Source organism: Talpa europaea, assembly GCF_964194135.1.
Source record: "Talpa europaea genome assembly, chromosome: 9".
Taxonomy (NCBI): domain Eukaryota; kingdom Metazoa; phylum Chordata; class Mammalia; order Eulipotyphla; family Talpidae; genus Talpa; species Talpa europaea.
The window spans coordinates 17,820,118-17,843,886 of record NC_140076.1 but is presented as its reverse complement, the minus strand read 5'-3'; the positions used below and the strand labels follow the sequence as shown (position 1 = coordinate 17,843,886).

General features: G+C 40.1%; 1 protein-coding gene across 8 annotated transcripts in view; it reads left to right on the top strand.

Moving 5' to 3' along the window:
- The window catches only part of PUM1 (pumilio RNA binding family member 1), a gene marked incomplete at both ends in the record, with an annotated part of 109,457 nt that extends 87,236 nt beyond the window's left edge, over positions 1-22,221 (top strand). For 4 of the 8 annotated variants that reach the window (XM_084241876.1, XM_084241874.1, XM_084241871.1 and 1 more), the window contains 8 exons: positions 5,542-5,809; positions 7,119-7,248; positions 9,418-9,546; positions 12,691-12,828; positions 16,125-16,250; positions 17,357-17,478; positions 19,429-19,621; positions 22,090-22,221. In XM_084241876.1, the coding sequence (XP_084098002.1) occupies positions 5,542-5,809; positions 7,119-7,248; positions 9,418-9,546; positions 12,691-12,828; positions 16,125-16,250; positions 17,357-17,478; positions 19,429-19,621; positions 22,090-22,221 (1,238 nt within the window). Of the gene's footprint in view, positions 1-5,541; positions 5,810-7,118; positions 7,249-9,417; positions 9,553-12,690; positions 12,829-16,124; positions 16,251-17,356; positions 17,479-19,428; positions 19,622-22,089 lie in introns of all 8 variants that reach the window. The other 4 variants (XM_084241875.1, XM_084241873.1, XM_084241870.1 and 1 more) reach the window with 1 other exon arrangement.
- Between the last annotated feature and the right edge of the window lie 1,548 nt (positions 22,222-23,769).

Here is a 23,769-nt window from a genome sequence, read left to right as displayed (position 1 = left end):
TGTAATATGTGGCCTTTTTCATTGGGCTTCTGTACTTAACGCATGGTTTTGAAATTATCCATTATGTAATGTGTGTCAGTGGTTTGTTCTTTTCTGCTTCTGAACAGTGTTCCGTTTTATTGATATACCACATTTTCCTAACCACTCACGATATGAGCATCTTTTGGTGATAGTGTTTGTCTGTTAGAAATAACAAACATTTGCATGCATGTCTTTCTACATGTTTTCATTTCTTTAAGAAATACAGTTGCTGAGTTGTACATTAGTTTTATGTTAAACTTCTTGAGAAACTGCAAACCTGTTTAAGTTGGTGCTTCATTTTATATTCCCACCACTAATGTGTAAGGATTCCGGTTTCTCTACCATTACCCATTTTGTTTTTTAAATTGAGGTATAATTGACATTATTTTCAGGTGTATAACATTTGTATATATTACCAACATTTGTATATATGCCAAGTGATCACTAGAGTTAAGTCCAGTTAATAACTTATTCTGAGGTACAGCATTTTTTTGAGTGTGGCATGACATGAGATCTCTTAAAGTTTTCTCTTAGCAACTTTCAAATATGGATTACAGTTATCTGTAGTTGCCATATTGTACTTTAGACTTTGTGAATCACTTTATTTGTAGCTTTTTATTCTCTTTATTCATTGTACCCAGGGTGCACCCATGTGCAAATCTCACTCCCCCCCCCCCCCCAAAAAAAAAAAAAAAGGTAAACCATGAGTCTATTCTCCAAATCTAAAAGCTTGGTTGGGTGGTAGTGTTTTTTTTTAAATGATTCTACATGTAGGTGAGTCATATGGTATTTTGTTTTTCTCTGACTTAGCATTTGTTCTTATATGGCTTATTTAATATAGCTGTTTTGGTAGACTTGAAATACGACATCATTATGGTTTTAATTTCCACTTGTGGCTAGTGATGTTGGGCATCTTTTCATGTGCTTATTAACCATTTGTGTAACTTGGTGAGATGGCTACTCATTTTTTGCTCATATTTCCATTGTGATATTTGTTGTCTTACAGAGCTGTAAGAGTTTGTTATATATTCTGTATACTAGTAGCTAATTAAATATGTGTTTTGCATATATCTGCTGGTCTTTCACGTCTTTGCATTTTTTAAATAATGTCTTTTGAAATACATTAATTACTCATTTTGGTGAGATCCAGTTTATCACTTTTGGTATAGAAATTCTTTGTCCAACTCACATCTTAATTTTTCTTCAATGTTTTAAAATTTTTATTGTTCTAGATCTTACAGCTAAGCTTATGATCCAGTTTGAGTTAATTTTTGTACATTATATGAGGTGATGAATCATCTCATTTTGCTCCAGCAAAGTTTTGGTATTTTCAGTCAAAAACTAAACTTTCTGAGTTTCATACATCTTTTAATTTGTTCCTACATACTTTTACTATGTTACTGTGAATAAAAATGTATTTTATTTTTGGGTTGTTTGTTTATAGATATATAATTGATTTTTGCATATTGATTTTACATTCTACAAGTAAACTGTACTTACATATTCTAATAGTTTTGGGTGGATTCCTTAGAATTTTTTGTATATATAGGATCATGTCATCTGTAAATAAAGAGGGTTTTTATATTTCATATTCATACAGTATATGTTTTGGGATGTTAATCCAATCTGACATTGGAGGGGTAAGTCGCTTGGTTTGCTAATACATTTCTTTTTTAAAAAAAATTATTATGCATACAAGAAGTGGGGTACAGGCCAGAGGTGTAGGGGGTGACAGGATTCACCAGAGACAGAGTGGGAAACAGAACAGGCAGATCTACTGAGATACACTGCTGAGGGTAGCAGTGGCAAGACAGGAGAGGTCTGCTGAACCATGTGGGTGACCTCCCTGCCTGGGGATCAAACTCGTGCTGCAATGACTGCAGATAGCTTCATAATGCTGCATCTTAACCCTGTGCGCCACCAGGGAGGCCCCATTTCTTGAGGAATTTTTTTTATCTCTGTTCAAAGTCAGTTTCCTTTCTTGTGATGTCTTTGAATTATTATCAAGGTGAAATATTGCTCTTATAATGCATGTTGGAAAATGTACAACTCCTCTGTTTTCTGAAAGAGTTTATGGAGTGTTGTATTATTTATTTAAATGTATGATAAAATTCAGCAGAAGCCATCCTGATCCAGCTGTTTACATGTGAGATTTTTTTTTTTACTTACATCAAGTTCTTTATGTCTTACAGTTCCATATCCTCCTTTTCTTTTTTCTTTCTTTCTTTCTTTCTTTTTTTTTTTTTTTAACGATTTATTCATTTACACAAGCGCTGGGTACAGTCAGAAGCGCGAGAGGGCGAGAGAATTCACTGGAGCCAGAGCAGGGAACAGAACAGGCAGACCCATGAAATACACTGCTGAGGGGAGCAGCGGGCACGGCAGGAGAGGTCTGCGCACCTCGTGGGACCCTCACTGGCGGGTGGGGCTTAACTGCTGCGTCACTGGGGAGGCCCCCTCCTTTTTTTTTTAATCAAGGCTCATCATTTTGTCACTTTATAGGAATTTGTCCATTTCCTCTTAAGTTGTCAAACTTGTTGGCATAGAACAGTATTTTTTTTTTCCTTCAAAATATGGTATCTTCTTTCTTTCCTCTGTCAAATCTCCTCATTTCATCCATAAATATATATATACACATCCATATGCATGTTTAGTAATATAAATAAAATTTCTTATGGCGCCAAGCAAGGCAAATTTTACAAATATTTATTTTGTTTGGCTTAAGTGTGTTATATTTTTCATATAGCAGTATTAATATAATCATGTGATTATTATTATTTTTTTTTTTTTAATAGAGGCATGCTTTATTTATTTGTTTGCTGGTTTGTTTGTTTTGTTTATACATGCACTGGGTACAGTCAGAAGCGCGGGAGGGTGAGAGAATTCACCAGAGCCAGAGCGGGGAGCAGAGCAGGCAGAAGGACCGAAGTACACTGCCGAGGGGAGCAGCGGGCGGCAGGAGAGGTCTGCACGCCATGTGGGACCCTCCTCCGGTGGCCGGGGAGCAGCCGGGGATCGAACCGGCGCCGCAGAGGCCGTGCGCAGTTTCGCAACCCAGCGCTCAACCTCTGCGCCACCGGGGAGGCCCAATCATGTGATTATTATTAACAACTAGATCCGTAATCCTCACTTGTGGCTTACGTAGGCTATCCACTTTCAAATATAACACACTTAACTCTCTTACTGCTCTCTCGTCTTGCTTGCATATTTTTTGAGAGTTTGGATGCAATTCTTGTCTTGTTCTTCTGTTCTTTCTCTGTTCTTTCCTTGGTATTCTATATTTGAAAATGACATGTGGAGGTGTAGGTTTATGGGCATTTATCCTTCTTGATGTCCTCTGAGCTTCCTGGATCCATGGTTTGGTGTCTGGCATTAATTTGGGGAAATTTTTTTGGTCATTGTTTCACGCTTTTTTTGGGTACTCCCATTGTGTGTATTTTATACCTTTTATACTTGCTTGCAGTCCTTGGATAATCTGTTCTGATTTTTCTGAGTTATTGTTCTTTTTCCGTTTTGGTGTTTGTGCATTCCATCAGTGTATCCTCTGTCTCAGAGATTCTTCACTCAGCCATGTGCAGTCTGCTAATAAGCACATCACAGGCATTCTCCCTTGAAGGTTTTTTTCTCTGTAGTATTTCTAGTTGGTTCTCAGGATTTCCATCTCTCTCCACTTACAATCTCTATTGTGTGCTGTTTACTTAGCATATTAATCATAGTTGGTTTAAACTTTTGATCTGATAGTTAAGCATCCCTGGCGTGTATATTTCTGATGCTTGCTCTTCAAAGGTGTAGTATTTGCTCTTTTGGATGTACCTTGTAATTACTTTTTAATGGTTAGATTTGATGTATCAGGTTAAAGAAATGGCTGTAAATAGACTTTTATAGTAAGTTGGTGAGAGCGGGGGAGGGGGTGAGAAACATTCTCTGGTCCTATGATTAGGTTTCAGTCTTAGAGCTTATTCTTCTGGACTTTCAATTTCACAAGTGTTTCTCTTTCCATGGGACAGGGTGGTTTGAGTGGTTTGCTTAAAATATAATTTAAGAAAATTATATTTTAAGCAAAATTCTACTGTAAGTAGTGGTTTAAACCTGATCTCTTTCCTTAAAGAAATATTTTCCATTTGGATTAAGAAATATGTTGTAATTTTACAAGAACAGCAATAACCTTTAGAATCAGAAATATTGATTTAACTGGGTATGAAGATGAATCTTCTGTAGTATGAAGGCACTGATTCTTGTGTCAAGAATCTTGTGACAAATATTGGTCATGATAATTTTGGATTTCATATCTCTGGACAAGAATGTCATCTTTTTGGACCTTAATTTCCTTTTACATAAATAAATTTTCATTTTTAAAAAATGCCAGTGAGAATTCAGTAGGAAGTGTATGTGAAATACATATAGCTTTGATATAGGCCAAGTGCTTAGTAAATGTTTTCCAAATTTTAACAATGAGTCATTTCCTTCTGGTTCTGTCTCTCTCATTGAGACTTAGACAACTGAAGCTGGGCCCTAGAATTCTGTGGAGAAATTCAAACTAGGTATCTTTTTGTAGTACCATTAAGCTGCAACCCAGACATTCATTCAGACTCATGAGTTTCCTTATGGATTCTGAGTTGTTGTTATTCATCTGTGCTGTGGTTTATGGGGTGCTTCTTACCTCCTTGTTGGGGGAATAAAACCCACACAATAAAGGCTTTCTATTCTTTTTATAGTATAATTTAATTTTTTAAAAAAAGTTTGGTAAAAAATAAGAATATTGAAAATATATACTCATAATTTATTACTGTTTTATATTTAGATAAGCCTTTTGGTTTTATGTCTATAATTAAACTTCACAATTCATATTTCCTTATTATCAGTTAAAACAGCAATATCCAGTGGCATGAAAGTTGTTTGCAGTCATTTTAGACACTGCCCTGATGAAGTACTTGAAATGTTCCATTTTAAAGCTTATCTTCTTTTTTTCCTACCTCTTAATGTCTAATCTTCCACCTGGGATGCCTCCATTCTAAATTAGTAAACAAGCCATTCCTTCAAAGATAGTGTTTTGGAGGGGAGAGGAGTTCACTGTATAAATCTAGACTAATTTGGGCACCTGAATTTTTTTTTTAGAGTTTTAATGGAAATGGGGATTATTTTCGAGTGGCGAAAATATTCACAGAGCTCGGAATGGAAAACCATTGAAATCTCTGTGCATTTCATGTTTTCTGATACCTGGGTGCTTAAGTGCTGGTTCACATGCCAGACATTTTCCTCATCATTTTATTTACTGAAGGCTACACTGTTACTCCACTGTTATTAGCTGTCTCCTACTAGTGGTTAAAAGCATTTCCCTCTCAATTTTTGTGCAAAAGTTTCCTTTAAGTTTGGTGAGTTGGCCTTGTGAAGATTGTGACACAAATAGAATTGACTTAACACAAAGCAACAGAATTGAAAAGAAATCAGAGGTGATGCCAGCTTTCATGTGTGGGGGATGCTATTGCCTCTGTTAAGACACTGCTGTTGTGTAATCAACAGGAGGACTCACAAATGGCAGTGGAAGATACATCTCTGCTGCCCCAGGTGCTGAAGCCAAGTACCGCAGCGCGAGCAGTGCCTCCAGCCTCTTCAGCCCCAGCAGCACCCTCTTTTCTTCCTCTCGCTTGCGATACGGAATGTCTGATGTTATGCCCTCTGGCAGAAGCAGGCTTTTGGAAGATTTTCGAAATAATCGGTACCCCAATTTACAACTGCGGGAGATTGCCGGGCATATAATGGAATTTTCCCAAGACCAGCATGGGTCCAGGTGAGGACTTAGCTTTGGCATTTAAGGTAACTGAAAATTTAATGCTTTACATTCCGTACCTCAGATAAGGTAAACACTAAGTGAATTGCCATGTGATAACTGAAGCACAGCTTGTCTTTTAATATGATGCCGACAGAGGGCTGTAGATATGAGGGCTACCAGATATATAAGTAATTGAAACAAGCTATCTAATAGTCTGGATCACATGGTTAAAACAAAGCTTTTACCTTACTGAAGTCTGGTGCTCCTGATTCATGAGAATTTCTCAGGATGCCCACAAATTAAGAAACAGAAACACAAAGAGACATAAATTTTTGCCACTTTAATCATTATTGAGAATCTTGCTCTCAGAGACACTGAGCAAATAAGTGTTTGGATTTCTGGTGCTCAGGAGTAAGAAAACTCCACAGCTTTTCTTATTCTGTTCTGTAGAAGGGAGAGTCTGAATAGAGGTGAGAGAAGTGGCTACTACAAGAGACAGAATTGAACCTTCCCTGTTATAGTGCCCCAGTGGGCTTCACAAAAAGGAATCCTGGTCCTGGGGAAAAGGCACAATTGTGGTTGAATCATTCATTCTTTCCTATTTGTCTCTACTTCTCTCTCTCTCTCTCTCTCTCTCTCTCTCTCTCTCTCTCTCTCTCTCTCTCTCCACAAACAGCTCCTTTATGTTCCTCTTTATGTTCTGCCCACTTGCTAATTGGGCAAGGATTTCTTACACTTGCATCCTACAGACCAGATTCAGAAATAACAGTTTTTTCAGTATATTCATCTGCACTGAAAAGAGGCAGATTGAGTAGCTGCTGCCTCAAAAGATGATACAAACATTTATAACATGGAGTTTTGTTTCACATCATTAATGAGGAGTGCTTCATAAGAAAATGAGTTCAAAATTATAGTAAGGGCCATGAACTTGGAGTTTATAGATGTGGTACTTAGTTTCTTAAAAACAGAAGTCAGGTTTTCCCTGTGTCATGTTTACCTTCATTCCCTCCTCTTTTCCTGACCCTTTTCCTTTTCCCTTTTTATGCCTCATGTAATGCATTTGTGTACATGTATCCTATGTAATGAAAAAGCCTAAACTTTAAATTTATGTTTAAATTTATGTTTAAAAGCTCAGTTAGGTTAAGGGATACTTCACACTATGGAAGTTTTTTCCTTTTTAGAAATTCTTCAATTAAGTGAGCCAGTGATTCATTTAAACAACATATACACAGAGAGACTGAGTTTCAAAACTGATACATTATATAAATAGAGCTAACTAACCTTTATTCCCGTTTTCCTAAAATGCTATGATTGATTTGTACTTCAGATTCATTCAGCTGAAACTCGAGCGTGCCACACCAGCTGAGCGCCAGCTTGTTTTCAATGAGATCCTCCAGGCGGCTTACCAGCTAATGGTGGATGTATTTGGAAATTATGTCATTCAGAAATTCTTTGAAGTAAGACTTTATACTTTCTATCCTTTCACTATAGAGAATCTCCAGAGCATTTTAATTTTTGTTGACTTTTTAGAATTTTGGTGCCTTTCCAGTCCTAGAATGAAGTGTGTGTGGTGTTTTTAAATAAGTTTTTGATGTTTCCCTAATTCATTAGCAGCAGTATATCATTTAAATACCCAAGTAGATAAGTCCATCATTTTGGAAATGTGTTTGGAGAACTACTTAGGATCTAGCACATTATTTCTGATTGTTAACAATAGTTTCACTAATATGTCAATTTTGGAGGAAATAATTCTTATAAGGTAATTTTAGTAGGAAGGATCACAATAAAATGTTTTGAAAATGAATTATTTTGAGACAGGGTGGGGGAGGGTTTTGGGGCGGGGGAGGGTTCCTAGAAAATTATCTTAAACACCAACTCAAGTAGTTTTCATCATAAACTGTAGTGATGAGCATTGCTAAATACTTCTTGGGTGATCCTTTATACTTGGTTCCTTATTTTACCTCTGTTAATTTGAATAGCTGTCCGGTCCTTGTCTTTGGAACGGATTAATGAAATTGTTCTATTAATGTCTTTTGCCCTATTAAAGTAAATGTCAGAAAGATAAGATTTTTTTTGTTTTGTTTTGTTTACCATTGTTGACCCTATGTACTGGTGTCAACCACCCCAAATTATAAGTCCAGAAAGGAATGAAGCATTGAGAGGAAGAATCTGAAAAAGGAGGAAATGCTGTAACTCTGTACATTACCTGCTACCAAACAAAAGATATTTGTGTGAATATAGAGTATGGTATAGTGTAGTGTAATATAGTATAATATGGTTTACTATAATACAATATAAAAATAAAAATGGCTCACTAGTAACCTTCCTCTTCTCAATTTTTTGCATGAAGACTTGAATCATTTGAATTCTCCATCTACAGATTAAGAAACTAACCTAAATATGATTCTTGTATTGTTGATCTTACAATGTCTTTTTCACTGTGATTTTGTTGGAGATGTAAAAATACAGAAATGCCCAGCTGCAGGGGTTAACAGAGCTAGGGTGGCAGAATGAAGAGTAAATTACAGCCATGTGAATGGAGACAAGCTAGGGAACGTCCCTGGACCTTAATCCCTTAGGTCAGAAATGAATAGGTTGGGAAAGCTGATTATTCATAAAGTCTTCTCCAGTCCAGGATTAAGCTATTCAAATGAAAATATAAAAGCCAGGCATAGAAAACTGGTCTATGGAGGTTTTTAACATTATCATAGTTAAGATTATCTCCTGATTTTCATTCTGCTAACTTTCCCCCCTGGTTCTGTTGTCTGATATGAAGAGACAATATCACATTGTTGGAATGATGTAGGACACTAATTTATGTGCTTCAGCTTAAACTTCATATAGATATAAGAACTTTTTAACCCATGGCCTCAGATACCTGAAGTGCTATAGATTTGCTGCAACAAGTTCCTGAAACCGCTAAACATTTTCCAAAACCTTCATAATGTCTCCCGCATGTATTACTAATTTTAGAATAAATATAAATGTTCTTGTGGGCCTCCCCGGTTGGCGCAGCGGTTGAGCGCTGGGTTGCGAAGCTGCCCGCGGCCTCTGCGGCGCCGGTTCGATCCCCGGCTGCTCCCCGGCCACGGGAGGAGGGTCCCACATGGCGCGCAGACCTCTCCTGCCGCCCGCTGCTCCCCTCAGCAGTGTCCTTCGGTCCTTCTGCCTGCTCTGCTCCCTGCTCTGGCTCTGGTGAATTCTCTCACCCTCCCGTGCTTCTGACTGTACCCAGTGCATGTATAAACAAAACAAACAAACAAACAAACAAACAAATAAATAAATAAAGCATGCCTCTATAAAAAAAAAAAGTTTAAAAAAAAAAGAATAAATATAAATGTTCTTGTAATTAACGGAGAATAAATTCATTTACTATTATTAATGACTTGATGGCAGCTTTGTGATACTTCATGTTTATTGAACAAATATTTACTACCGATGTTGGATTTCAAGGCGGAGAATATTGGCTTGAAGAAAAAAAACAGGCTTTTTACTCAAGAAATTTAGTTAAATCACAGGTGACAAGGGCTAAAGGAGACTATACCAGTGATTGATAAAGAATAATGAATGTGTGCATTCTTTGGTTTCTTTCTACCTAATGGCGTTCACCCATATATTATGTCTAGTTTGGCAGCCTTGAACAGAAGCTGGCTTTGGCAGAACGGATTCGGGGCCATGTCCTATCATTGGCACTGCAGATGTATGGCTGTCGTGTTATCCAGAAAGCTCTTGAATTTATCCCCTCAGACCAGCAGGTAATTGTAAGTTTCCCTTTAACTTTTCTCTTGGTGTTTGATGTCTCTCCATGGTATGTGTAGTGAGCCCTGTGAATTTGTCAGTCTGGTTTTCTTTTACAGTTTTTCTTTGGTGCTTGTTGGCTGCTTTTCTGTGCATGGCAAGCATGAAATGTGTGGTTAGTTTTGTAAATACATAGTGGATTGGATGCCTTTCGTTAAACCAGTACTTTCAAATACTTCTGTTTGACAGAATTTAGTTTTTTTTAGTAGGTGCAATTCTATAGGTGGTTTTTGTTTGGCAAGAATTGGAGCAGGTTGGTGGTAGGTGCAGTGAGGCATATCCACATAGTAAGATCTGAAGTTCCACTCCCCAAACTTACATAGCATAAAAACAATGGGATATCAAGAATTGAAGCAAGTGAAATACTAATAAATTGTCATTTCTTTAACCTGAACTGACCATGCTAACAAACCAACGTTTTATCCAACCTATCTTCTGGTTTCCTTCACTTCCTCTCTTCAGTTCGTTCATTCCACCACCGTTCACCGAAGGCCTACCCCACAATGCAGTGCCTAGCCTGGCACACTGACCTTATTATGTCCACTCTGTGCCAGACAGCAACACAGAAATGAGAAGACTGAGCCCTGTCCACAGCACAGGGTGAGGAAGGGGGTGGATAGCAGTGGTGAGCATGTGCCCAAGTCTGTGAGGGGAGGCTTTGCAGGAGTAGGAGTTCAGGCTAAAGAGTTGGGAGGAAGGGACAGAAGTCTGAGCTGGTAGTGCTGCGAGTGGGAGTGGACACTGAGCTCACCTGAAGAAGTCCACGGCTTCAGGAGCAGTTGCGGAGCAGGTCCACCCAGGCCTACACAGGCTACAGGCCCAGGAAGCAAAGCCAGCCTATGGGCAGGTGTGCTGCAGCTGTGTTTGTACTGGGCACAGTGCTGCGAGCCTCGGGTCCTTCTGCTCCTGAACCTCAGCCTTTGGGCTCTGGGCTCGCTCACCCCTTCTCAGTGGAAGGCATGGCCACTGTCTGGCGATGATGAACTACTTGCCCTCACTGAGAACAAAGTTCGGTAATGAGAGTCTTTGTTACGTTCTGAGCCAGACAAGGCAGCTACCACCTCCACTGCAAAAGAAGACTACTTGGAAAGAACGCTGTGTGGGTGTTGGCAATGGAGTTGAAGGCTGGGGGAATCCAGAGTTCTTGAAGTTGTGGAGATCCAGGTGAAGGCAGAGGGGATGTTGGAGACACAGTAGGTTTGGAGTTCATTCACTTAGTACTGCTCAGTAGTGAAGATGGAGTGGTGATAAAGGAGTGTTCTGTATAAAGAATTGTAAGTAGGGGAATATAAAAATAAAATTTATTATTTAAAAAAAAAGAATTGTAAGTAGGGGTGAAGCTACTACTCATAGTTTTCTTCTAATGTATATATCATCATTACTTTTCAATTTCCCTGGATAAAAATTTCCAGTATTCCTGTTTTTTTTGAATGTGGAAGTTTCTTCCTCCCTTTTGACCATCGTATCCACTTGTTGAAAAATAGCAGGTATATTACAATTTCCCAGCTGCTTTTCCCATCTTTGCCCTCTCCCAAGATTGCGATTGTTGATTTTGTCTCCTGTTTTCAGATTGTGTTTTTTTTTTTTTTTAAATTGGATGACTATGTTGCACTACTTTTTCATCTCCTTTCCCCCAAACTGTTGTTCTTTCTACCCTATTTTTCTGTGTATTTTCTGATCTGGTTTCTCTGATATCTTTTATGGGACTGACCTGCTCTTTCTGCTATGAATAATTGAGTCCTTTAAATGCAAGTTTATTATTTTAGATGAAATTGCCCATGATAGCATTTTTACCTCTTTGGTCTCAGGAAAAGATTCAGGAAAGCCACTACCCCTTCAATTTCATTATAAGTGTTCCCTTCCTTTATTTTCATATAGGCCTCATTCTCAACTTATTCTTGTATTTATACTTCCAGAGCAAGTTATTCTTTACTGACACTGATTCATTGCTTTAAGAAACCTTCTTGAGTCTACTTCCTTTTCCCTTTTGCTTGTCCCTAGCATTGTAATCTTAAGTCTCTTGGTTGCTTTGACGTAGTTGACATCTCTGGGCTTTGCATTAAGGTAATGGATCCAGAAACTGGCTTGTCTTTTACCATAAATAGCACCAACACAGGGGAACTACTTCACAGAGAATTGACGCTTTAAGGAAATTGACCAGCAGGAAACAGGGCCTGGTCATGGTGTAGGTACTTGACTCTCAAGTACCAAAGACCTGAGATAGTCTTGGGGAATGTGGTTCAGTCTTTCCGTGCCTTTGTCCCTCCACCGTTACCCTGCATATGCCATAGTGTCTGTCCTTCTCCTTCAGCCCCTTTGGACTGCTCGCTCATTCATTGAGGACCACACTCACTGTGGCCTGGTCTAAAGATCATGTTGGAGTCCTAGACCTGGGCAAGAATTCTGATTCTTTCTTTTTATCTAAAGTCTTATATATGTTACTAAACCTTCTTAGACTCTATTCATATATATGGCTGGGGGGCCAGTGGTGCAGGACAGTGTGTAATTGACAGGTTGTTTATTGACAAATACTTTTCCCAAAAGTAGGACACAGATTGCTTGGGTTTGAATCATGGCAGTTTAGGTCTGATTTTATTAAGTCATTTAATTTGTTTGTGTCTTGGTTCCCTCATATATAATAGTGTTAAGTGCATAGAATTGTTACAAGAGTCAAACCGTGTTAAACATTTAGAGGCATTCCTAGCTTAGAGTAAACTGTACACTACTATCATGATTAATAATTGGAGCCTTACAGGGTTGTCATTATAAAGGCATGAGGAATTATGCGTGAAATTCTCTAATAACAGTGTACTTAATCTAGGCGCCTTTCTATTTGAAGATGTCTGCATTTTTAAATGTTTCAGAGGCCTTTTGCAAGTTAGAGAACCTTTTGAGACTGGTTATGTTACCAGAAGTTTACTAACTTGTGTGAGGATCCCCCACTTGTCACCAGGTTGTCATAGTGCTATAGCTGAGTTGTCACTCTTTCATTACCCTAGATTCTCTGCTCCGTGCTTTTGTGTTTGGTAAGGAGAACATTGATTATCCAGGTGTTTGCTTGCTGTGATTCTGGTGGTACTTTCTTTCCCTGTCTCCAATAGAATGAGATGGTTCGGGAACTGGATGGCCACGTCCTGAAGTGTGTAAAAGACCAGAACGGCAACCATGTGGTTCAGAAATGCATTGAATGTGTGCAGCCCCAGTCTTTGCAGTTTATCATCGATGCGTTTAAGGGACAGGTAAGTGACTTTGCAAATAAAAGGAAAGTACTTGATTGGTGTTTCCACTTCACGTGAGCAAAGAACCAGGTAGGGTAAGTGCAGTGTTCTTAAGTACTTGGTTGGTGTGTTTTAGATCGCATCAGTTGGCAAAGCTGTTTCAGTGGTATCAGGTTCCTAGCTCTGTCTGTGTCCCCAGGTCTCTCCCCTTAACTATCCATGTCTCCTCATGTTGGATTCAGATCAAATGAGAGTTGTTAAGGTTAAATCTCATACAGAGCATTTTAAAAAAATTTAAAATATCATTTATAGAACTAATCTTGTAGGTGATGTGTGAGTGTATCTTTTAAGTAATAAAGTGCTTCATTGTCAGTATGGTTTGAATCTTAAGTGGCCACATGACCACTTCTAATTTCACCTATGCACCTGTAGGTCATAAGAACCTGTATGGTCTAAGCAGAGTTGATAGTGTGGTTTTTCCAGAGTTGCCCTTTCATTGGCTGTCATTTTTTTTCCTAGCAACTAAGGTTCTCTCATGTTCTGGACCTGGGTGGGAGAAAACTAGCACACATCCTCTTGGGTGTATGAAGTTGCTTTCTTGTTTTTAAGGAAATGGAAAAGAGAATGGGAACTTCCACGATGATTTTTAGGTGTACTTTTTTTTTTTTTTTTAGAAAGAACAAGTTTACTGAGAAAGGAACAGAAATAAAGTCTAGGTACTCTTAATATGTACTGTTAAGCCTAAATCAAAGTGGGATTTTAGAGTTGTTTTTTAAGTTGGGGGTGTTCTCACTTATGGCAGTGGTTAAGTAGGTTATTGGTAATGATTACTGAGATTTTCTGAACTAATGACAAAAAGGTAGATCTGTTGAAGATTTTATGTTTATCATTTTATTCAATATGGTAAGTAAAAGGATTAGGCCACCAAATGGGAGGGGGTATTTTCAAGGTGAAACTGCCAAAGAATTAATAATCAGAAAGATAAAGAATCTTTGTAATAAAAGAGAAAAAATACAATGTAAAAATGGGCCCAAAACATGAGTTATTTCACAGAAACAAATAAAAATTGCCAGTGGACATAAGAAAAACAATTTGTTAGTAATCAGGGAAATGTAAAATAAGTCCATAAATGGTAGGGCATTTTCTGTCCACCAGTTGCTGTGTGCTGGCAGGGTTGTGGGATCTGCTAAACCCTGGCAGGACTAGATGTTGGCACAGCCATTTTGGAAAGTTATTTAGTATCATCTTTCAAAGCTCAGCATTTACATTTCCTGTTATCTAGCCCTCCTGGGCGAGGTGTATGCCTGGGAAGACATTCGCCCATATACACCACAAGACATATTAAAGCAGCATTTTTCTTCTAGTGGGAAAAGACTAAATATTCCAAATGTTCATCAGTAGAGGTTTGGACAAAACAATCCTCATAGACCTACATAACAGTATATAGCCACACCGAATAAGCTACAGAAACATGGTATTGAAAGTAAATATTTGAGGGCCTCCCTGGTGGCGCAGCGGTTGAGCGCTGGGTTGCGAGGCTGCCCGCGGCCTCTGCGGCGCCAGTTCGATCCCCGGCTGCTCCCCGGCCACCGGAGGAGGGTCCCACATGGTGTGCAGACCTCTCCTGCCGCCCGCTGCTTCCCTCAGCAGTGTACTTCGGTCCTTCTGCCTGCTCTGCTCCCCGCTCTGGCTCTGGTGAATTCTCTCACCCTCCCGCGCTTCTGACTGTACCCAGTGCATGTGTAAACAAAACAAACAAATAAATAAATAGATAAAAACATGCCTCTATTTAAAAAAAAAAAAGAAAGAAAGTAAATATTTGAATCGTATTGTTGAGTGAAATAAATCAAGTTCTTTCAGACCGTGGGCTTTTTTTTTTTTTTTTTTTTAAATATAGAGGCATGCTTTATTTATTTGTTTGCTGGTTTGTTTGTTTGTTTTGTTTATACATGCACTGGGTACAGTCAGAAGCACGGGAGGGTGAGAGAATTCACCAGAGCCAGAGCGGGGAGCAGAGCAGGCAGGCAGAAGGACCGAAGTACACTGCTGAGGGGAGCAGCGGGCAGCAGGAGAGGTCTGCGTGCCATGTGGGACCCTCCTCCGGTGGCCGGGGAGCAGCCGGGGATCGAACCGGCGCTGCAGAGGCCGCGGGCAGCTTCGCAACCCAGCGCTCAACCGCTGCGCCACCGGGGAGGCCCCAGACCGTGGGCTTTTTAAGCATATTTCATAAATGTAAAATTGAACATAACCATGAAGTATGTTGTTTTACATTTTCACACATAAAGCTACATAATATATTTAAAATTATATCTAAAGCACTTGGTGTAGTTGCTCACACTTGGTGGTAAACATTCAGTAAGAGTTATTGTTAATTGTTCTTATATTGTCACTATTATCCATAATAGACCTGAGGTACAAGCCATCCCATGTCACTCAGATGGGAAGAGCAAAATTGTGATAGGGTGGTCTGATTCTTTACTTTTGTGTAGAAGAACTGGGGTATAGGCCAGAGGTGGGGGTGTGTGTGAGAGGATTCACCAGAGATAGACTTGGGAGTAGAACAGGTGATGTACTGAGGTACACTGCTGAGGGAAGCAGCAGGAGAGACAGGAGAGGTGTGCTGTACCATGTGGGTCACCTCCCTGGCAGCGGGATTAAAGTTAGGTGTTGTGGTGGGAGTGCTGAGACTTAACCCCTTGGCTACCTACTGGGGAGGCACCCTGGGTGGTCTGATTCTAAAGGCCTTGTGCTCATCCATTGTTCCAGACCAGCAAGGACGAAATTTTTCTTATTGCTCGAAAACCCCCAAGTAAATTTAGAATATTGCAGTGTGGTTATGTGAAAGCATTCAGGATTTGATCCCAGACCTTTCTTTCTCAGAGGAACTGTTGATTGACACTGGCTTTTACCTGAGTTTGTTTTTCATGGCCACGACTAATTCTGTTTCTGTTTAGGCATCTTGGAAATGTCCTTTTCAACTCTGAATTTATGCATATCTGTGAATTCCTAGAATAGTAAAAAATGAGTTTATATACATATACACCTTATTATCTGTAGAACTGAAATGCCATATTTATAATTTGAACTTTGAGTCAGACTAGATGTTTAAAGCCTGGCTCTGTCATTTACTATCTGTTTGACTATAGGTACATTATGTAAACTTCCAGGAAGTTCAGTTTTTTCATATGTATGCTGAAAATAACTATGACTGTCTTTCAGGGTCACTGTGAATATTAATTGAATAATGTACACAAAATAATACTCTAGTATTGAAAGTGGCAACTGTCATTTTTGGCTTTCTTATTTGTCTGCCCTAGGTATTTGCTTTGTCCACGCATCCTTATGGCTGCCGAGTGATTCAGAGGATCCTTGAGCACTGTCTCCCTGACCAGACACTCCCTATTTTAGAGGAGCTTCACCAGCACACAGAGCAACTTGTACAGGTAGTGGAGTTGCCAGTAGAGTAACTGCAGACACCTGTGGGCCCTTTCAGGCCCTGAGCTTGTGTGTTTTCTCAGCACAGGTATTCATTCCAGAAGAGGTTAATGTGTGAATGTGTTTATTAAGCTCCTAGAATATTTTTGAGAAGTTTTTGTTTCCACCAACCTGGTTTGTGTTTTATGATTTTCCATAATGAGTAGAACCCTGGGCCTAGAGTCGGGAGATCTACCTCCCACACCTCTGTTGTGGACTAGCTGCTACCTTTGTCATCCTAGGCATCTCACTGCGGCTGAATTTTATCATGTCAATTGGGCTAGTTGTGAATTTGTTGATTTCCAGAGCTTTGATATTTTGTCTTCCACCACTAAAAATGTCCCCCATGTCAGACTAACTATTTGAATACCTTCTACTGTAGCATGTTGGACTGAAGCAATTTTTGTGCTAGTGTTTGTTGTTTGATTTGTCAGGAGGTGTGAGATTATAGAAAAAATGGAAAGTTTAGAAAGTAGCAACAGAACAAATCATCCATAATCCTATTTCTAGAAGCAAACACATAGGACATTGGCACTTTTTTTTTCTTAAAGTATTATTTTTGTAGGCTGTTAATTTTTATTTGTTTAAATATTTGTGCCTCTCATTTATACACATTCTCTCAAAATATTTTCAATTTACATGAATGAGTTATGTTTGTATTCATGTTTAACTAGATGTTGTCACTATTGTCAGATGTAAACATTGTTTAAAGTTTTGCTACAGATAAGTATAATGAACCATTTGTACATTTCTCTTGGAGAGAAAAATAGCTTTTTCCCACCTATTCCACTACTTTCCCATCTTTGTTTTGTTTTTTAAATAGGAAGTCTGGGGTTATGTATGTGGTTCAGACATTAATAGAGAAATATTCCATTGTCTGGTGATAATCTTGTTTTGTAACGATAAGAGAAAAGTTATCACTCCTATCCCTTTTTTCAAATTCTTATGTGTTCATTAATATTCCAGTAAGCAATCGTGGTGCTACAGGAGGATGGGTATTGATCAGATGTAAGGATTTAGGTAACCCGCAGAACTCATTGTTACATCAATTTTATTTCTGTTGCTTCTCAAACAGGATCAATATGGAAATTATGTGATCCAACATGTATTGGAGCATGGTCGTCCAGAGGATAAAAGTAAAATTGTAGCAGAAATCCGAGGCAATGTACTTGTATTAAGTCAGCACAAATTTGCAAGGTAAGTGCTTTGAATTGTACAGACACTTTGAAATCTGGGGACTGTGTTTCTACTTTGTACTTTGGTAAAATGTACATTTCATTAACTTATTTGTTTGAAATTATGAAATTCATTTTCCTCTTTGGCACCTGAATTAAGAGGTAGTTTACCATATATATGTTTAGGACTTACTATTCTTAGAATTTCTTTTCCATTCTTCCTATTATGCCAGTTTAAGAGCAAAATGCAACAGTTTTTTTCAGGTGGTGAAAGGGTGTTTTAGCTAACTTACAAGCAGCAGAGTTGGGAGGTGAAATTGATAGCAGGTTAGTGTTACAACCCAGCCAAGCAGTGTGAAGAGTAATGGGTTCTTTGCCAACATGTGGATATCATGACTGGCTTCATGCTCTCTGAACCAGATCAGTCATATCTTACCTTTCCCTTTCTCCAAGTGGCTAATCAGAAATCACTTCCAAGTCCCACGCCTGTGAGACTTCAGCCTATGCTAAAATTGCAGAGTAGTAGAGAAGGAAGGTAGCTCTCCCCTATGATGATGTCAGAGGAATGGTTGCTCTATAGAGGAGACTTGATGGACTTGCTCACGTGATTGAATGTATTCTGTACATTTTAGGAAGAAAGATTAAAGAAATGTCTGGTAGGGTGGAAGTTCTTGAACATGTTAGCTTGAGAATTTTGTTTTCTATATTCAAGCATATGTATGAGCCCAATATACAAAACCAGGTGACCCTTCCAAGCCCCAGGAACCAACATCCTCTTACGGTTAAAAACCTCTGAAGTAGAGGGATCAGACGGAGGGAGGGAGGAGCACAGGGGAAACGAACAATGATGTAAAAAATAAAAAAAAATTATTAAAAAATTTTTAAAATTAAAAAAAAACCTCTGAAATAGGGAATGATTCTGGATACGGCTATTAGAGATGATTGTTAAATAATTCTGGCCTTTGGAAGATAGGTCGGCAAGAGAGCTTAACAATTTTGGAAGTTAACAGAGCTATTCACCAGCATGGTAGGTTGCCCTAGAAAGTAATTACTTTTAAATCGTTGGAAATTCCCACACAAAGGCAAAATGGCCATCTTACTGGATTGTTGGAAAAGAATTTTTTCCATTAGCTAGTTCCTTTTCTACTTGAGTGTTCTTTGATCCACAGCAATTCTCTTTACAAAGCCTTCAGTTGCTCGCCCACCAAATGGTCTCAGCCAGTATTTGACTCCGGTAATACAGATAAAACAATGTGTGTCATGTAACTTACTCATTCACACCGAACCACAGATAGAAGGTAGTGTTGACTTGTAAAACCAAACATTAACGTGTAATCAATCATCCTGGATGGTAAAACACCTGTGAGTGTGATTTAACCAACCCCACAGTACCTCAGGATTGTAAAAAAAAAAAAACTGATTTAATGGAACCACTTTCCCAACGTGATACAATCGTGAAGTATTTAGACATGTGGACAGACCTGTGAGACCCTTTCTGATCTTAGGCTCTTCAGAAGCAGCATAAAGTAGTTAACCAAATACTTAGTTCCTACTTGTGTATCCTTCACTTGGTAAGTGGGCAGGGCTCTGTGTTTGGGATGTAAGCTTGTTTGGGGCGTAGGTAAGCCCACAGAGGTGAAGAAAGAACTCCTAGGTTTTGATACATGTTGAAATGCTTCTTAACCACTTTGGCCCCTCTGCAGTCATGTGACTCTTGTTTAAGCCCTTCACCTGCCTGAGCTTCTTGCCCTTCCCAGTTAGACGACTGGGTCTGGTGTCCTGCAGGACCTGGTCTCAGCCGTGGTTCACATTAGAAGCCCCAGATAGTGAGGTTGGAGCATCTCATAGAGGCACACAGTTGATGGTTTCATCTTCCAAAAAACGTTAGCTCTCTTGCTGCTATCCCTGAGGTCAGGGTAGAGACCAGACAAACTCAGCTTAAGGGTTGTCCTTGGATTTGTTTCATTTATAGCAACGTCGTGGAAAAATGTGTCACGCATGCCTCCCGTACGGAGCGTGCTGTGCTTATTGATGAGGTGTGTACCATGAATGACGGTCCCCACAGTGCCTTATACACCATGATGAAGGACCAGTATGCCAACTACGTAGTCCAGAAGATGATCGATGTGGCAGAGCCTGCCCAGCGGAAGATCGTCATGCATAAGGTAAGCCAGGTTGGGCAGGCGCTTGATCAGAGAAGGTGTGTAGGCCTTGGTTCTTCATACTTCTGAAAGGCAGAAGAGAATGGATATCTGTCTTTTTGAGGAGTTTGTCATTGACTGGACTGTGTCTCATGATGTAGACCCTTTTCCTTTTGCTGGAGTGGACACATCCCCATGTTTCCCTCCACTCTTCTGTAGTAACTCACCAGTGATCTTCAGGCTGTACTTCCTGCCCTCTGCTCTAGAGACCAGCTTATCAATCCAGCAAACCAACCTACTTGTCTTCTTTTTCTCCCACCACCTCATATTCATTCCACCACCATTCACCAAAGGGCTACCCCACAATGCAGTGCCTAGCCTGGCACACTGACCTTATTATGTCCTCTCTGTGTCAGACAGCAGCACAGAAATGAAAAGACTGAGCCCTGTCCACAGCACAGGGTGAGGAAGGGGGTAGATAGCAGTGGTGAGCATGTGCCCAAGTCTGTGAGGGGAGGCTTTGCAGGAGTAGGAGTTCAGGCTAAAGAGTTGGGAGGAAGGGACAGAAGTCTGAGCTGGTAGTGCTGTGAGTAGGAGTGGACGCTGAGCTCATCTGAAGAAGTCCATGGCTTCAGGAGCAGTTGCGGAGCAGGTCCACCCAGGCCTACACAGGCTACAGGCCCAGGAAGCAAAGCCAGCCTATGGGCAGGTGTGCTGCAGCTGTGTTTGTACTGGGCACAGTGCTGCGAGCCTCGGGTCCTTCTGCTCCTGAACCTCAGCCTTTGGGCTCTGGGCTCGCTCACCCCTTCTCAGTGGAAGGCATGGCCACTGTCTGGCGATGATGAACTACTTGCCCTCACTGAGAACAAAGTTCGGTAATGAGAGTCTTTGTTACGTTCTGAGCCAGACGAGGCAGCTACCACCTCCACTGCAAAAGAAGACTACTTGGAAAGAACGCTGTGTGGGTGTTGGCAATGGAGTTGAAGGCTGGGGGAATCCAGAGTTCTTGAAATTGTGGAGATCCAGGTGAAGGCAGAGGGGAGAGGAGATAAGAGCGGGTGTTTGAAGAAGTAAAGCAAATTAGTAAGGCAGAACTTTGATGTCAAAATCCCATTTGCATTTCTAATCATTTCCTGGCTAATGAAGAGGCGATCTGATGGGGACTGTTAAAATAGTTCAGCTAAGAGATGGTGGTGGCTTTGGGATTGAAGAAAAATGGACAGACTAGGTTTTCACAGTTGGTTGAGGGAACTGAGAGAGGAAAAATCTTCCCAAGAATATAGAACACTAAAAATTGTTCAGCTTTCCCACCAGAAAATGTTAGCCACGAGTGTTACACAGTTTTCGCCACAGCCTAGCTGATGGAGCCCTGTTGCATCCCTTTTTGTGGATGGGTTTAGGGAGGCCAGGCAACATGGCTGCGTCACAGGGCTCAGCTGCAGCCGAGGACTGCCAATAGTTGTCTCTTGGGTAAGGCTGTAGGGGGCAACATTGGTCTTTGTCCTTTCTTTTTGAGATGCAGAAGTGGTTTCTAGAGGTAGTTGATGCTTCATTGCTTTGAGGACACAGGCAAGTGTTGTTCATGTGGCGCTCTCTAGAGAGTGGCCCCTCTGGAGGGATGTGTCCAGTGTGTGTGAGTGTGCAGCCGTTGTCCTTTGGTGTCCGTGTGGAATGAATGTGGGTTAAACACATGTGTGCTGCATACTCTCACTGGCCAGAGAGCTCTGAACTCACAGGAGAGGAGAGCTGGTTCCAGAGAGGAAGCACCGCTCACTGTTGGGGTACACGGGCCACCTCTAAGTGAAGGAGAGAACAGAAGAGAATGCTCAGAGAGCTGACCTAAACTTGGGTTGAAAAGGGTGCAGGATGGGTCTGGGGCAGGAAGAGGTGCTGTGAGAGTACAGTGGGTGCTGTGAGAGTACAAGTAGATAACTTGGGCAGGAGCCAGATAGTTGGTCTCCAAACCCTGGCTCTCCCTTGTTAGTTATTTGACTTTGGATGAGTTACTTAACTGTCCTTTCTTCATTTGGGAGATGCTTTATGAACCTTGTAGGAACATTGGCCTGCTTGTGTCAGTCATTTTTATTGTCGCCACTGGCCTCGCGTGAGCTCTGTGAAGTGGAAGACAGGGCCAGAAAGAAACCTCCCACTGATCAGGAGCGCAGAGGTGCCGTGTGCAGTGCCAGGGAATGACAGTGAGCTCTGGGCAGGTGCTGTGATGGTCCGTGAGGATGTACTTTCTCCACGCTCTGTCCGCTTGCTGTCCTCACATTGGCTTGTGGTTGTCCAGCCTTCACAACCCTCTCATCCAATGTCAGCATTCAGGATAGGAGCTGCTCTCCTCTGATGGCTCATAGAGTTCTAGAATTTGGGCACCTTGGCTGATCTGTTTCAGGCATCTCTGTGGGATATGCAGTTGTCTGGCAGGGTACCTGGAGCTTGCCCAAGTGTATATCCAGGTCATTGTAACGCAGACTGTGCTTCCTCTCCAGATCCGGCCCCACATCGCGACTCTTCGCAAGTACACCTACGGCAAGCACATTCTGGCCAAGCTGGAGAAATACTACATGAAGAATGGCGTTGACTTAGGGCCCATCTGTGGCCCCCCTAATGGTATTATCTGAGGCAGTGTCACCCCGTCCCCTCATGCCCACTGACCTCACTGGCCCATTGGTGAATCCAGCCAGCAACCAGAAATATTCTAGTATAGAATCTGAAATGGGTAAATGGTTGCTCCAGGATACCCTCACCTCCAAAAAAAGGAATCAAATCCACAAGTGGAAAAGCCTTTGTAAATTTGTTTAATTTTATTACGCATAACATGTACTAATTATTTTTTTTAATTGACTAATTGCCCTGTTGTTTTACTGGTGTATAGGATACTTGTACATAGGTAACCAGTGTACATGGGAGGCCACATATTTTGTTCAATGTTGTATCTATATTCCACGTGCGGAAACTTTCAGGGTGGTTGGTTCAACAAAAAGTTTAAAAAAAGTTTTTAACTCATTTGCCTTAATGGCAACTTTTGCAAATAGCTCTTCCCCACCTCCTCATTTTAGTAAAAAACAAAAACAAACAAAAAAACCTGAGGAAAGTTTGAATTTTAGTTAAATGACTCCAAACTGGCATTTAACACTGTTTATAAAAAGTATATATATATATACACACACACACATGCACACACACATATATAAAATAAAAATTGTTTCAGAGTTGCTAAAGCTTCAGTTTATATCACTAAGTTTATGAAACTTCTCAAAATTGCCTTTTTTGGAGACTATTATGCTGGGGAAGGTCGTGAGTTTGTTTTGTGAGGAGATGTGAGCGCCCAGAATGTCTTTCAAGGCCAGGCGGGTGTAATTGTTTACTGCCTACTGGATTTTTTTCTGTTGATATTGAAAGGTAAAATCTGATTATTTAGCATGAGAAAAAAAATCCAACTCTGCTTTTGGTCTTGCTTCTATAAATATATAGTGTATACTTGGTGTAGACTTTGCATATATACAAATTTGTAGTATTTTCTTGTTTTGATGTCTAATCTGTATCTATAATGTACCCTAGTAGTCGGACATACTTTTGATTGTACAATTGTACATTTGTATACCTGTAATGTAAATGTGGAGAAGTTTGAATCAACATAAACACGTTTTTTGGTAAGAAAAGAGAATTAGCCAGCCCTGTGCATTCAGTGTATATTCACACCTTTTATGGTCGTAGCATATAGTGTTGTATATTGTAAATTGTAATTTCAACCAGAAGTAAATTTTTTTCTTTTGAAGGAATAAATGTTCTTTATACAGCCTAGTTAAAATTTAAAAAGAAAAAAATAGCTTGTTTTTATTTGTCACCTAGTCAAACAGTAGCGAGATCCTTTCTAAATGTTATTCAAGATGATTCAGTTCACACTAGTGTTTTTTTATCCTAAACAAGTAATGTTTTGCTTATTTTGTGACAGTCAAAAGGACGTGCAAAGTTCAGCCCTGCCCTAGCTTTCCTTACAATCAGAGCCCCTCTCACCTTGTAAAGTGTGAATTGCCCTTCCTTTTTGTACAGAAGATGAACTGTATTTTGCATTTTGTCTACTTGTAAGTGAATGTAACATACTGTCAATTTTCCTCGTTTGAATATAGAATTGTAACACTACACGTGTACATTTCCAGAGCCTTGTG